Source organism: Pogonomyrmex barbatus, unplaced genomic scaffold, assembly GCF_055798465.1.
Source record: "Pogonomyrmex barbatus isolate J1 unplaced genomic scaffold, ASM5579846v1 scaffold10, whole genome shotgun sequence".
NCBI lineage: Eukaryota > Metazoa > Arthropoda > Insecta > Hymenoptera > Formicidae > Pogonomyrmex > Pogonomyrmex barbatus.
Window position 1 is genome coordinate 8,138,872 of NW_028297099.1, and position 14,861 is coordinate 8,153,732.

Sequence of the window (14,861 nt, forward strand, 5' to 3'; positions counted from 1 at the left end):
TATTTACATAGGTGGACGTGAATATCTGTTAATATCAATATAATATAATAATTTTGTATAATATAACGAGAGAATATATTACCTGCTACTCTTGTATCCGTATTAACGTACAGAGGCGCCACTTGAATCGTGCTACCCTTGCCTTGCATTTGATCCTTTAATAATTGTTGCTTTAATTGGTGTTGTTGAATCTGTTCGCGCAGTTGTGGTGAGAGAGCCGATATGTGATTTTGCGAGGGTTGTCCAAAGGATTGCTGATTATGTGGACGATTTAATGGAGATAAGTCCTTGTACTGTGTAGGAGAACTGTATCGTTGATGAGAGCTATCATTTTGTTTGTTCGGAGGTGAGATGGATAGAGACGGACTCGACGGCGAGTCTAGACCGTGATCTAGAGTTATTCCGGAATCCAAATCGGTTTCTAACCAGGAATTTTGCGTACGTTTCTTCGAGTGATGTACCTGTGGAGCTATAAGAACAAAATGCGTCTTTTAAATCCATTTTTGTCTTTTTAAGAAAAAGTACAAATTTCAATTAGGTAATAAAATTTATTTACACTTGAAAGAAGTTTTTTTTAGATATCAATTTACTTAGATAAAATAATAAATTTTGTTTAATAAAGGCAATTTTATTGCAATATGTGTATAGTTCTTTATAGTTCTTGAATCAGTGTTGATCGTAAAGTTTAGGAATTTTAATGAACGATTCACACTTTATATTGATAGACTCACCGTGCGGTGGCTGCGGACGAATTTGCTGCACCAAACTGTGAGATTTCTCCGTCAGTTGGCGAACTTGAATGCTCAGTTCCTTCCTCTGTCTCTGCAGATCGCCGACGAGTTGTTGCACTCGTCGTAATTCCGCTTCCAGAGGTGCGGTCGTGCTCGAGGTGTCCCTCGCGATGTTACCGGCATATCTTCTGGACGCTTGAACCTTTTGTCTCAATACCACCAAATCCTGCTCCAATCTCGCATTTTCGGCCACCGTTTCCTCGAGTTTCTGTAAAGCACGTGAGAGAGTCGCGAGACTCTGTTTCAGGATGAAAATGTGCTACTTTGTATGATCGTCTCATGACGAGAATGACAACTAAACGGCGAACAACGGAACTGAAAGGTTTATGAACTATTATGTTGTGAATAATGCAATTTACCTGGAAGAATACCGGTTTTACCTGGAAAAACAGTGAATCGAGACTTTAATTTTGCGATACGTAATGCGATCTACTCTCGTCATTTAAATTCTCTTGTGCTATTATCTCCTCGTGTTACCATTATATTTACGATATCGTAAATTCACAAGGTTGTAAAGAATAATAAAAAGATGAAGGATAATAAAAGACTCGGTGAAAGCAAAGCGTTCGTCTCGAAATATTCATTAATAAACGAGTAAATATTCGGATTATAAAAAAAAAAAACCTCTTATTAGCAGAAATATATTCAGCATGGTTCACGACGTTAAAAAAAAAAAAAAAAAACATATGGAGAATGACGAGCAGCAATTATTCGCGTTTTGAAATCCGGATTGACACACAATTTACTTGTTTTTCTGCCAATCAGTCCACATCGTTTTTAATAATAGACTCGCGCGTCCGAGTCGATCGGGGCATAGGAGGACAGAAACGCGCGTTAGCGACGGTGTGTCGGGTACATTTTCCGAAATTATCTACCTTCGAGTTATGAGCGAGCAGTATTCTCACTCTGCTCAGCTCGCGCTCCAACAGGAGTTGCTGCTTCCGATATCGTTCGGCTTCGGCCAAATTGCTTCTGCTACCTTGCAGTTTATGCCGCAACCCGCCCAAAGCCTTCTCCAGTATTTCCTGCAAACATTAAATCAGCCAGGCGTGTAACACGATACAGTAGATTTCTATATCTCGGAATTAAGGCCAACTCGGTTGTCATTTTGCAGTTTTATTGTTATATTAGGACGTTCCGTCACAGTTCCAGACAAATAATGAAACTCTCGTTATGGTTCTCCTCTAAGCCGTAGATACAATAGGTCTCATATTGAAATGTCTTCTTGTGAGAGATTGCAATCGGAGCACTTCCGAAGAAGACAAGTTCAATATAAAAGTATCTTCGAAGGAAGAGTCATAGAGTGCATTATTCCAAAAAGAAATTCGAAATTTTACATTTATTTATTAATTTGGACAGAAGTCATTATGTTAATTGCATTTGTGTGTGTGTGTGTGTGTGTGTGTGTGTGTGTGTGTGTGTGTGTGTGTGTGTGTGTGTGAGAGAGAGAGAGAGAGAGAGAGAGAGAGAGAGAGAGAGAGAGAGAGAGAGAGAGAGAGAGAGAGAGAGAGAGAGAGAGAGAGAGAGTCTGCAAAGTAATCCGGAGTCCTTCAAACAGCTTAGAGAGAGAGAGAGAGAGAGAGAGAGAGGAAAGTACTTCATTCCAGGTGACTGTTGTTATGTTGATACCAACCTTGTCTTGTTGGAGACTATGGAGCGTGCCAGATTCCTCCTGGAGTAGTCGATCGAGTTTGTAGAGCTGCTGTACTTTGGCCTGCGACAAGAAGGATATCGAGTGAACTACGAAATCTTCAAGTTTCACTGTTCAAAGGACAGGCTAAGTGTTGCATTTCAACCGAAGCAAATCTCGGGAAAAGGGAGATCCGCCGTTCGAATCGTTAATTCTAGAACAACGCGAATCTCCGTTCTCTCTGTCTGTTCTCCGTCTCTATTCTTGTCCGTGAATAGAATTCTTTCACGAATAGTATGTGAAAAATATTCTCGTCTTTTCTCGATCATTCTGGTCAAAGAGACTATTTTAGCCAACAGACAATTTTCTTTTCGTTTTATCTCTATTAATAATATATAATTTAATGCGCTAACTATTTTATGTAGATATTATTTAAATTTTTTTTGAAACTCACTAAATTATTTAATCAAATCAAACATCACTAAAAAATGAAGAATCTGAGATATTTTCTTCATTATTTTTATTTTCATTTTTTTATTCGTCGTTGAAATGAGAATGCATTTGCATAAAAATATAATAAAAATATAGTCTTTAGAATTTTGTTATTTTAAAGACACATGCTTCTCGACTAAGTTTTTATTTAAACGGCAAATTCCGCGTGTAATTATCGAAAATTCTCGAGGACTTGGTAGATAAGAAGGAAACGAGACGTAAGATACTAAGTGGACATTGCCCGTAGAGACTTGACTCGTTCAGAAAGTATATCTCTCGGTAAAGTGAGCTCTTCACGGAATTTACGAGGGATCATAAGTGTCTGTCCGACTTCGGTCTCTCTTGTGGTTCTGTCTGTGAGGGTAATTCTTAATTTTTGCACGTACTCTTTTTCCGATCGGTCTTTTACAACCTGTCCACCGTAGACGTCGCTTACAGCACGCGGAAGATCAGGAACTGCTTTTATTGGTCAAGAAAGAATTCCATGTCTGAAAGCGTGATGCATCTCACGCTTTCTAGCATGAGGCATTACATCGCGGAAGGAATGTAATAATACGAAATGTAAAAGACAGAAAATGGAACGAGTAAAACATACATTATGAACGACATTTGGCGCAAAAATTAACAAGACAGAGAATCTTCTTTGATAATTGAAGTGTTCCGTTTAGAGGATCATAAATTTTAATTTTCGCATTTTTTAAGAGAAGATGCTTCGAACGTGAAGATAAAAAATTCCTACAATTCCAATTAAGCAATTATTTTCGTCATTTGCATGAACTAAAATGTTAGACGCTTGGACCTTTTAGTAAGATCAAAGAAATTACCTGTAGCTGTCCATGATCGGGACTAAGTCTGTCCCAATCCCTGCGCTCCTCAGCCAACAGTCGTTGCTCTTGTACTCTTTGATTAAATTCCAAACGATCTCGGTGATCCCTCGCGTTCTCATGCATCAGGTCGTAGCGAGAACCGGAAACATTGCTGGTCCCGTTGGCAGTGTTACGGTTATACAAAGATCCCAGCTTCACCATGTTGTCCACGAGGTTCACGAGAGGCTTGCTCTTCTCGTACTTTTTTTTTTTTTTTTTTTTTCAAGGAAAATTAAACATAATTAAACTTGGAGTATTTCTTATTCAGATGTTTATCATCGCTAGAAAAATTAGTCAATATTTCAATTCTGAACATCGTCGCTGAACATCATTAAGAATCAATAAAATAAATTTGAAAAATCTGATATTATTAATACCGGCGATTTTAATTAATTCTTTGGAAACCTGAGGAAATTATAATTTTGATTCTTTTTAATTTTATCGAAATTAAACGCTTCGGATTTTCAAAGGACGGATTAAGCTGTCATCGCCCGCTTTTTCTCTAAGCTATCGATATTACATTGAGCCCTTCATGCCGCACGTGAATAATTCGAGGCACTCTCTCTGGAGGAACGCGCGAGATACGCGGTTCACGCGATAAACGCGTGTATCTCACCTGCTTCTCGAGATCCATCAGGTGTCTCTTGAGTTCCTCGAGTTTTTGAAGATTCTCCAGCCGTCTCGGCGTGTCGAGATCCGCCAATCTAGCCTGCGGGTGCAAACAAAATGTACACGAAACGTTTATCGCGCTGCGATATCAGAAGCCCCCCTTCGTTCACCGCGTGCCGATTAACGAGACAGACAACATTCGCGTTTCCGCGCGTCAAGCGACAGATTATACTCCGTGACACTCAGCGCAAGCCGGGCAATAATATAACAAACACATATTTGCGTAGAAAGGCGACCCTAAGTTCGACTCGACTTTCTCCTCGAATCTCAGCGAGATCACAGGTGTATTCACCTATGTCCCACATTTGGCGCTGAATATAGCCGTGTCTGATCCAGTGATAACGTTCGTGAATGCATTTTTCAAATCATAAAGCTTCGAGTCTCGACTGGATGCTAAAAAAATCAATATATATATATATCGCGCTTTGTCTAACAGTCAACTGCGCTTTGCGGATCGCAAAAGTCCGTAAAGCGCAATTGAATTCGATCCGATTAATTGTGTTATCTGATCACGAGAACGTTACGTTGCGTCGTCGACGACGAAAAAAAGCCGACATCGATCGTTCATACTGTATCATCATTACGTGGATTTTGCAATCTACGTGCATCTACATTGATCTATACAAACACATCCTGAAAGATCTCGTCAAACTGAACGGTCGTCTATCAAAGCGGATTATCTCTCTTTCTCTCTCTCTCTCTCTCTCTCTCTCTCTCTCTCTCTCTCTCTCTCTCTCTCTCTCTCTCTCTCTCTCTTTCTCTCTAACATCAAAGCGATCGTTAAAAGTGGTATTCCTCGTGCTCGAGGAGCGTCCGACGTATCTCCGTTCTGCAGACGACTCCGATTTGCGGCCCTAATGGACCCATCACGTGATCACCACCGTCACCGTCATCGTCCGTGGATCATCTAATTATTATGAAAATTTCGTGAAATCGCGTGCAAACTCTCTTCGGACCTGCGCCTCGATCTCCATGTGGCATGTCTCCATCGCCTTGAGCACCGTCGCGTTCTGCCGTCGCAGCTGGATCAGCAGCAGCACCAGTTCCTCGTGGGTCCTGCCGAGGAGCTCGCCGGCGGAAACGCGCACCAGCCCGGACTGCGTCATCAGTCTGCCGCCGATGTCCGCTCTCTGGGAGCTGACGTTACTCTGTCGAGGCATGCAATCGTCTGTTAGCCACACACGCAAACAATGCAAAGATAATTGAGCTACGTGACACACGGAATAGTTACATTACGGGGATCGCGTGAGTTTTCGCCCGGCGGAGAAACGAGAGGACGAGGCTCTTATTAAAGAAAGCTAAAAGCGATGGAGATTAAGCTCGCAATTATATACGGAACGCACATATACGAACATGGGTTTGATTGGCATGGGAGAGGAGAAAATTATCATCGACAGCACGAGTTAAATTGACGTTTCGCAGCTGTGCAATCAACACGGACCGCAGCAACGGGATATCGTAGCTATTGTCTCGAGTAATTTGAGTCAATGAGATCTTTCAGAATATGCAATAGCTTTCGTTTTATCGCTGATGTGTATTTTTTTGTGTGTGTTTTTTTTATGTATATCTTTGCTTGCATACCTGTGTAAATCGATACTGTCGATATGGAAATTTGTGGAATATTAATTTTCCAAAGCGCACAGTGTCCGAGATGTATAGGAGAGAATTAAATTATAAATGATATATAAATATATATATATATATATATATATTTATATATCATTATATATCATTATCAAATATATATATATATAATTTCACGATACTGATGAAGGTGACAACAGATCCCATGTAAATGCGGAGAAATAGAGAAACGCGGTGAGGCGCATTGGTGACCGAATTAGGTGGTCCGTTTAGTCATATCGAAATTCCAGCCGGTGATTTTGTGTCAGTTGTGACCGCGAGAGGTTGTACGCAAACTTTTCAACTATTGAAATTTCTCAGTGAGAGCCTAAACGAGGCAGGCAGGACGGGGATTACCGCCTAGCCGATCTCCTCGTCTGCCATTTTGCATTCGTCGCGTGTTCCAAAACCGCTACGTTTTAGTGGCTCTTACGGTCGGATTTGTGGCGGCTTGAGAGGCGAAGCGAGAGGCGCGGAATATACTCGACCTCATGTAATACGGCGGAAGGTAATGCGATAAAGTGGAACGCGATGCAAACAATTGTTGTTGAAATAACAACATAGTTATCGCAGGAATTTGTTTATTATTTGCACTGCACGAAGTAATAATAAATAATAATAATAATAACAGGGACGCGCTATCAATTTATACGAGTAACTGCATTGTTCATTCAGTTGAGTATTTACCCCGCATTTATATTAAACAGCACCAATTGATATTATTTGATCAGTAAAATGAAAGCCAGGATTTATTTCACAGATTCAGCGCGTAAATATCTTCTCGATTTAAATTCGCGTCGTTCGGCACAGAAGTGCCGTTGCATGAGAAGCATCCAGCAACGTTGATATTTCTCTGACCGTTCCTTCTTACATTTCTCAATTTTTAAAAATAACCAGTCGGCCGACGTTTCGGTTTCTCAGTAATTTCGAGGCTTCGAGCTGCGCAATTGACCGAACGGCTACATTTCTCGGCGCGCCATCGCAGGAATTTCTAAAGGTCGTAGAAAAGCAAAGAAACGGAGGGCGCGCACTGTAGTATTTTCTATTACTTTCCAATTTTCTAATACGAGGCTCTCTTGCTGGAAGACGAGCCAGAGGAGGCGTACAAATTCTCATCGACATGTCGACACGGACGAGCGCAAACAGATACAGGTCACGCCGAGGTTCGATTCACGTAGCGTTGCGGCGAAGAAACGGTAGGATTCCGCCGAGGTGGACGATGTACGAATGAAATTCGAGGCAATCGCCATTGGATCGCGGTTTTCTTGGTGGAAACGAAAATACGCCTTCGTTATTTCAACAGACAGGTCCCAAAAGGATGATGTAGCGCGCTTCTCGCATTCTCCCAAAATCATTGCCGCGATATCTCTTATCTCTTCCAGGTCGCGGAAATCTCGATTTGTATTCGCGGGAATACACCAGATCGAGGGCATTCCCTCGCGTGGGACGGGCCACTCTGTCGAATTCTGAATCTTTCGCCACGCGTGTTGCGATACAGCGCGACAACATGATCGCGCGAGGTACGTCGAAGCGCATTGCGAAAAGGAAAGGCACGCGCTTGCTCATCGTATTGCCAAGGACAATTCGTCGTTAAACAAGCGATACCAAGTTCTTACAGAAAGATTTCAGAGAGCCAGAGAGATTTCAACTCGTCACTCTCGAGGTTTTTTTACCTTCTTCTTTTTTTTTTTGAATATAATTATTGAATATGTTGAACAGGTGGAAAAAAAAGATATTTTTTCTTTTATACAACTTTTATCGATATAAAAGCGAGAACGTACACGTTTCACTTCGTCAAAAATGCATACAAGCAAACAAAGCGTAATATCCTCAAGCTTAAGTTACGGAGAATAGTTCCGCTGAATAGATTTTCGGAATATTCACTACGACGGGTCTCCGGACGGGTCGCCTTCCATCCTTTCTACCTCCGAATCTTTAACTACAACGAACAAATGTGTCGAACAGAGCTATTCGATGGCACTCCAGAGACGAGGGAACCTGTGGCGTCTCGAGTCTTTCATTTAACACTTTACCTGTTCCAGTCCAGAGCGAAAGCTCCCAAAGCTCCCACGTCCTCCTCGCGGATCGGCCGAGCGGGGGATGTCTGTCGGTTCGCAGAGGATGAAGAAATTTCCACCGGGAACTTGCGAGTCTCGCGTCGGGGCGGCGAATGGCGCGCGTCGAGCGACGCTTCGGCGGGCGGACTGGCGTCATGCTCGCTCGGACCGGCCAGCTTGTTCGCCCGAGCGAGCGACCGGCCGGCCGGCTGTATAGTGTGCATCGCCCTGCCTGGTTCGCCCGGTGCCCGACGTTTTGTATCTTTTGCCCCCGAAGGGCCCCGGTCGTCCCACGACCACGCATACGCGCCGCGCGGGTATGCTCGCCGACAAAAGTTCGGAGCCGCTTTTCCTTTCCGCCTCTGGCTCGTGGCGACGTTTTCTCCTCTTACGGGTGTTTCCCTTATCGACTCCTATTAGTCGTCGGAATGATGACGCGATCACTACAGACGAGATTCGCGCGGGATAACGCACGTTTCGCGCGCGCATTATGCAGTCCCCTCGCGGGGACATTCCGTGCTCGACGTGTTCGTAAGATGTAAGGTATCGATTTACAAAGATGGTTTACAAAGATGGTTCGCGGTTTCGCGTTATTGCGCGGCGGTTCGGATCGGCCACGGGGGGGGGGGGGGAAGGAAATTTGCGATATTTTGCGAATAATATTTTGCTCGTATTTTTTACGTAATACGATCGTCAGGATGGAAGTAAGTTAAAACTTGAGAGACGCAAATTAATTTTCGAGTAATAAGCTTTCTGTATATATCTGCCGCTATTGAAAGTCGAGAGGGAAAATTAAATATTCTTATGAAGACGCGGGAAGATTTTAGCGGCTTATAATCGGCCAGTCTCCGATGCGTTGAATCTCCGCATTACCAGACGGCGTTTCATAAATTCTGTCGTAATAACATATTACGTCAGAGTCTATTATTCTCTACGATAGGATCGTCGTAAGGAGCCCGACGAATTTGCGTGAAAGGATGAATGCTGTGCCGTCATGCGCAGGCGGCGGGATCCATTGTGCATGAAGCTTAAGACTCGTCTGCAGTTCCTTGGCACGGTGCCCTTGCTGACCGGTGCTGACCGTATGCAGGATCGACCCTGGACCCCATGTTTCTCGGTTCTCTTTTTCTCCGCCGTCTTCGTCGCTTTTTTCGCCTCTCCCTTCTCTCTCCTTCTCCCCCCTCCCCCCCCCCCCCTCCGCGTTCGCTTCCCCTCGCGTCCTGGCTCTCTCGCCACCCTTCACCGCTCCATTGTGTGTAATGGCGCCAGGACGACGACACTCGGGTCGTTACTTTCTTGCCTCCTCGTGTACCGCGCGCGCACGAGATAAGCTCGCGTTAAGAAAACGATGGATTCCCGTCCAAATTCGCCGCTCGCGAGGCGAAAAATCCGCCTCTTCCCTCTTCTGAATATTTTTATATCGTGTGCATCGCTTTCGCGAGAGCTCGCGGAATCGTACCCGAAGAATGCCGTCTAACAGGATTATTTGTAACGCAAAACTTCTCGAGGCCCGTTTAGAATTTTACGATCCGACGTCGCACTTGCATGCTGAAGGATTTGAAAAGTCAAAGATGCGTGTGTAGAGACACAATCGTATATATATATATATATATATATATATATATATATATATGTTAGATTTTCGTTATTTTAATGCGATCACGAGTATAAGCGAAAGAATCTTCGCTGAAGTTCTATTCGCTTCTCGAGCGATTTGGCTTTACTTATTCTACGATAAACCATGGTCTATTGCATGTAACAACGACAATAATGACCCATTTCACCTAGCCGCGACGTGGATCAATGTGGCTCCGTCTATAAATTATGAAATTCATCGGCGGCAACTTTGTCGGGAATTGTTTTCTGTTTTGAAAAGTCAAAGCATCGGTGGAAATTGTTCGCTTCGATATCGAGTTGCGATATACCATAACGCAAATCACACGTTATCAACCCCGTTCATAATACAGACCGCGCGCGCGCGCATGTGTGTGTGTGTGTGTGTGTGTGTGTGTGTGTGTGTGTGTGTGTGTGTGTGTGTGTGTGTGTGTGTGTGTGTGTGTGTAACATGCGGAGGTACTAGTCTCTCTCTCTCTCTCTCTCTCTCTCTCTCTCTCTCTCTCTCTCTCTCTCGGGGCAACATTTTAATTAATTGAGCTAATGGAATTTACATGCTGCGATGATGATATACAGGCTACGCCGCGTCAATAAAACGCGCGTGTGTTTGCGTGATGAAGAGACAAAGAGACAGTTATGGATAAAAGCAGCAAAACGATAGAGACCTCGTCGATCGTGCAACACTCACTCACGGGGGTGCAAGAATCCACTATTTCGATTCTGGTAATCCGATCCCGAGCGCGATAACTTGATCCGTCGTATTATATAAATCGAGGATTTTTTTAGCTCTTTGCCTTTTTGCTCACGGAGACGACAGACTCGCGAACGTAAATCCGCTACCGTGCGGCGCGCGTACACGTAATTTATTTTTTACGAGTCGGAGGATTAGCCCCCGCGCGGAGAACGAGAACGCTGCGTGCTCGTAAATAAGCCACAAACAATTCGCGAGAGCGGATTGGACATTACCGCGAAACCGAACACCGTCGCCGGACGATCGGCGGAACTTGGAGCGATAGGAGGCGACACTTTTACGAAGCGTTCGTTCGCGATCGTTCCCCCGACCGTAAATCTCCCGTTTGCGGTGGCCGGTCACCGCGATGACGACGGCGCGGTTAATTCACGCGCGCAACCGTTGCACGATCAATGCCGCGAATCGGACGTGTGTGAACTTTCTCTCTCCATCCATCATGCCTCTGCCATGCCAATCGGGATAGACGGGCGTTCTTCTCGCGCCGAGGTGTTAAAGGCGATTCGCATTCGCTCACCCTTTTGTGCAGCATCTCGGTGCAGTCTGCGCGTGGCCGTTGTTGCTGTTGCTGCTGCTGCTGCTGCTGCTGCTGCTGCTGCTGCTGCTGCTGCTGTTGTCCTTGTCTCATCGGACTCATCGTGCCCCCGCCACGATCGACCTCCCTGCCGATTGGACTCATAATTTTTCTCTCGCCTGCGAGCAGAAAAAAGGATAAGTTACGATATCGCGTGGGAGAAAGCCGCTCGCGAGAGGAAACGGGATGCTGAAAAGGAAGTCGTGTATTTCTGAGCGTGTTGTAACGAGCGAAAGGATATATCGAGGAATTATCGGCTGATGTTCCCGAAGATTTTCTTCTTTGTCCTACCTCCTTTTCTGCCTTCTCGCTCGCGGACTCAAACTCGGCGGGACGGCGAAAAAAATTGTAATAACTAGCGAGTAGATTGACTTTCTCCTTAATCACGTGAATGGCAGTCATTTGTATTTGCGCCTCGAAGCGTCGGAAGTTACTTACCTCCTTTCATTACGATATTACGATATTACGTCCATCGTACGAGATGTCGCAAAATATTGTACCATTCTTTTCAACCACGGACCGCCTCCGCGAAATTTCTCTGAGGAACTTCAGAATCTTAGCAATTTAATTATAAGCTAACGATTTTCTTGTATTCTGGACGTTAATTCTTGATAATTAAATTTTAAATTAATTTTTTGTTAAATTTAATCTCGTTCACTTTTTCTATTTTTAAAAGGAGCATAGAGATCGAGATATTAGAATATTTGTTTGGATTCTGCGCTATCTGTGCTGGACTAATAAATCTGTATAGGATATTCAAATGCCTATAGAAATGTTCTACAGCTGTGACCGTTAGACGCATCGTAAAATAGAGAAGCACTAGGACTTCCGTCTTGCGCAGAAATTGCGCAACTATTGTGCCTATGCAGATCGGATTGCACGAGGAAAATTCTTGGTGGACCGTGGCATTTAGATTGCGAGTGATGTTTCCTCCATTCTTTTTGAAGACAGTACTTGTGAGAGAGATTTATCCTCTACCTTTTACGTGCTCTCGAAAAAGTCAAAAACAATATTCTTCCAATTTTCTCAGTATTAGAATCGTTCAGATGCGACTTTCCAAACATACAGGTGTTCAAAGGGAAACAGCAGGGAGAATTGACTAAAAAATTACATCGATATCTTATTCTCGAAATTCACGTCATTACACATATTTTTTCAACTCGAGGAAACTGACAGTCTAATTATAATTTCAATATTAACAGAAAAAAGATTTTCGATATAATAATGGATAATAATAAAACTAATAAAAGTCAGAAAAAGTCTGTACAAACAATTATATGTTTAATCTTATCTACATTTTATTAATAAAAAATGTCAAACGTTTCGAATTTCACCAGTCATCTTCAGCGACACAAAAATGTAGTAAGGATAAGGACATTTGGCAATTTTTATTAATAAACATAAATTGAGATTAAACATATAGTTGTGCGCTGCACAACTATGCTGATTCTCATTAGCCTTTGTCCATTGTAATAATAATTTTTTTTTTCATGCATTGGAGCCGCCGCGTAATGTTCACGCGGTAATATCGCGCAACCTTAATCCGTATGTTCCTCGTAGTGAATTACCCGTAGCTTGATATCGATCATGCGTATTACCTTTGCATAGTTAGGCGGGGCGCACGAATGCACACGGGGATTTCCATTATTCCGTGTTCTGCATTAGACTGGTGGCACACAAGCCTTACCGGGACACCGCCGCCACGGATCCTCGGATAATTAACTCCGGGCGCCCGTTGAAATTCTCGACCTAAATTTATGTGCTTTTCAGGTGGTTCGGCAATCTCGCGATTCAGAGCAGACGTTAAGTCGCCGCTTAATCTCGCGGGTATTAATCGCTCATCCGCCAAGTGAGATTCTGTTCATCATCCGTAGGTTCGCGCGAACCGAATAATCTAAACGAGCTGGGCTAGGTCTGACTATTAGGGATGGAGATTTCTCGTTATAATATATCATATCGAATGTAATTACGTAAAAAGTCCGATTTATTATATATACGTTACATAATAAGGCAAGGGAGAAAATTATTTTTATTCATCGTACTCTTACTCAGCTTATTTTACAGCTTATATATTTATCCGTTGAACGGAATACTATTTTTTGAACAATGACGAAAAAATGTTTGCAAAAATCATAACGTTTTTTCCCCGAATTATGTGCCATAAATTTCGTGCTACGAAATTAGAAGATAATTTTTACGTTCTGAAAATTCATCCCGTATAGAAAAAAATCTGATTAATTAGCGCGCTTAGTAAGTCATTAATTTCGTACAGCGCAATGTGTCCTGTTGAAGAACCGTTTTATAAACAACATAGGCGTTGTCTGCCTTGGCACATTGTCTTTGTCAGCGTAATTAATTAGCGTACCACTTTTGTGCGCTTTGCGCGGGAAGAAGAAAAGTCGATACGGGCGCTCCAACTCGAAGACGTTATTATGACAATCCGGCCGACGTTGTAACTCTTTTTTCCGAACCGCCAAAACTTGCCATCGCGAAAGCGATCCTAACTCGGCCTATTACGGCCAACGTATTAATTGCGCCTTAACCAACTTGGAGTTCTTGGCAAAAGTTGAAAGTTGTTCTTTCATAAAGCCGGATTCTCCGCAGTAGTCGTCGGACGATTAATCGCCTCGCCGCTGCCTGAGTCGGCTCATCAAGAAATTCCCAGGGGAGTATCGGGCAGGTCGATAAATTGTAGACACAAAGGGAGACTTACTTGGACTGTGCACGCGTATCTCGCTGTCGCTGGGACTGGAGACGCGGTGGTCGTTTAACGAAGCGACCCGCAAGTGTCCGATCGGGCTGATCAATCGCTGAGTGGAATGACCGCCCGGCGATGCCAGTCTCAGGTCCCTCACGTCGTTACCGGTAACCCTGAAATTTGACGAGCAGGTCAGTCGGGCCGATTTGTAGAAGGCCGCGTTTGAGATGACGTCATAAAGTGATCTAACGCGAGGAGAAGCTGACAAGGAGAAAATTAAGTTGCCGAACGACTCGAAATACGACGATCCGGAATAAATGATTTCCAAGGATCATTGTATCCCTCGACGTTACAGCTGTAAAATAAATTGAATCAACAATTTCCGAATCGATGTTTCTTCAGTTGACATCATGACATCACGCGCATTATTATCTCACGAGTTCGGTTGATAGTGACAGATGTTTTGTCGGTTAATCATGGGAAAATCGATGTTTATCGTTACCGAGACAGATGGCTGTGCGATACAGCAGAAATTAGATTCGCCGTGAAGGTGAAACCGCGACGCGAATATGCGCGAGAAAATTGTATTATCAAGGTGACGTGGTTTAGCTCACGCCAATAAATAGAGCCGAGTGAGCATGAGAGCGGCTCGCGCGTCGATTACGACATCGCGACGCCCTTCGGTCTAATTACGTCCGCCTGGCTTCTCCATACGACGGAAATTTAACGACGCAATTATATTATGGGCACTACATGGGCATTTAAAAATGGTTTAAAAATGCGCCCTCCGTTCGGATGGAAAAAAAATTTCCTTTTGGATAAAGAAATAGAATATCAAAATTTGTTTTAATTTCGCCGTTATGTGAGAAGCTAAATTAATTGGCGCAATTGCGTTATACGGTGCAATCCTCGCGTTACGCGAGACGTCAAGAACACGCAGGGAATTTGATCGGCTGTACGTTTCGCGTCAAACTAGCAACGTGTTGTTGTTTGCGCAAGCAACGTTGAGCAATTAAGCGCAGCGACTTAAATGGACGGACCTACGCGCGAGGAGTTACGTGCGAGTACAGCGAGTTATTTACAGACTAAATCGGGCGAT

At 43.6% G+C, this 14,861-nt stretch overlaps 1 protein-coding gene across 11 annotated transcripts in view; it reads right to left on the reverse strand.

Moving 5' to 3' along the window:
- LOC105423105 (uncharacterized) overlaps positions 1–14,861 on the reverse strand; it is a 128,730-nt gene that overhangs the window by 6,185 nt on the left and 107,684 nt on the right. For 9 of the 11 annotated variants that reach the window (XR_016137876.1, XM_089070397.1, XM_089070396.1 and 6 more), the window contains exons 13-22: positions 13,778–13,935; positions 11,008–11,183; positions 5,405–5,596; positions 4,396–4,488; positions 3,738–3,980; positions 2,425–2,505; positions 1,667–1,816; positions 1,151–1,171; positions 732–999; positions 83–469 (exon numbers count right to left, since the gene is read on the reverse strand). Coding sequence is in view for 10 of the 11 variants with exons in the window: in XM_089070397.1 (XP_088926523.1) it covers positions 83–469; positions 732–999; positions 1,151–1,171; positions 1,667–1,816; positions 2,425–2,505; positions 3,738–3,980; positions 4,396–4,488; positions 5,405–5,596; positions 11,008–11,183; positions 13,778–13,935 (1,769 nt within the window). In the remaining variant the exon portion in view is untranslated. The remainder of the gene's footprint in view (positions 1–82; positions 470–731; positions 1,000–1,150; positions 1,172–1,666; positions 1,817–2,424; positions 2,506–3,737; positions 3,981–4,395; positions 4,489–5,404; positions 5,597–11,007; positions 11,184–13,777; positions 13,936–14,861) is intronic. The other 2 variants (XM_011632746.3, XM_089070398.1) reach the window with 2 other exon arrangements.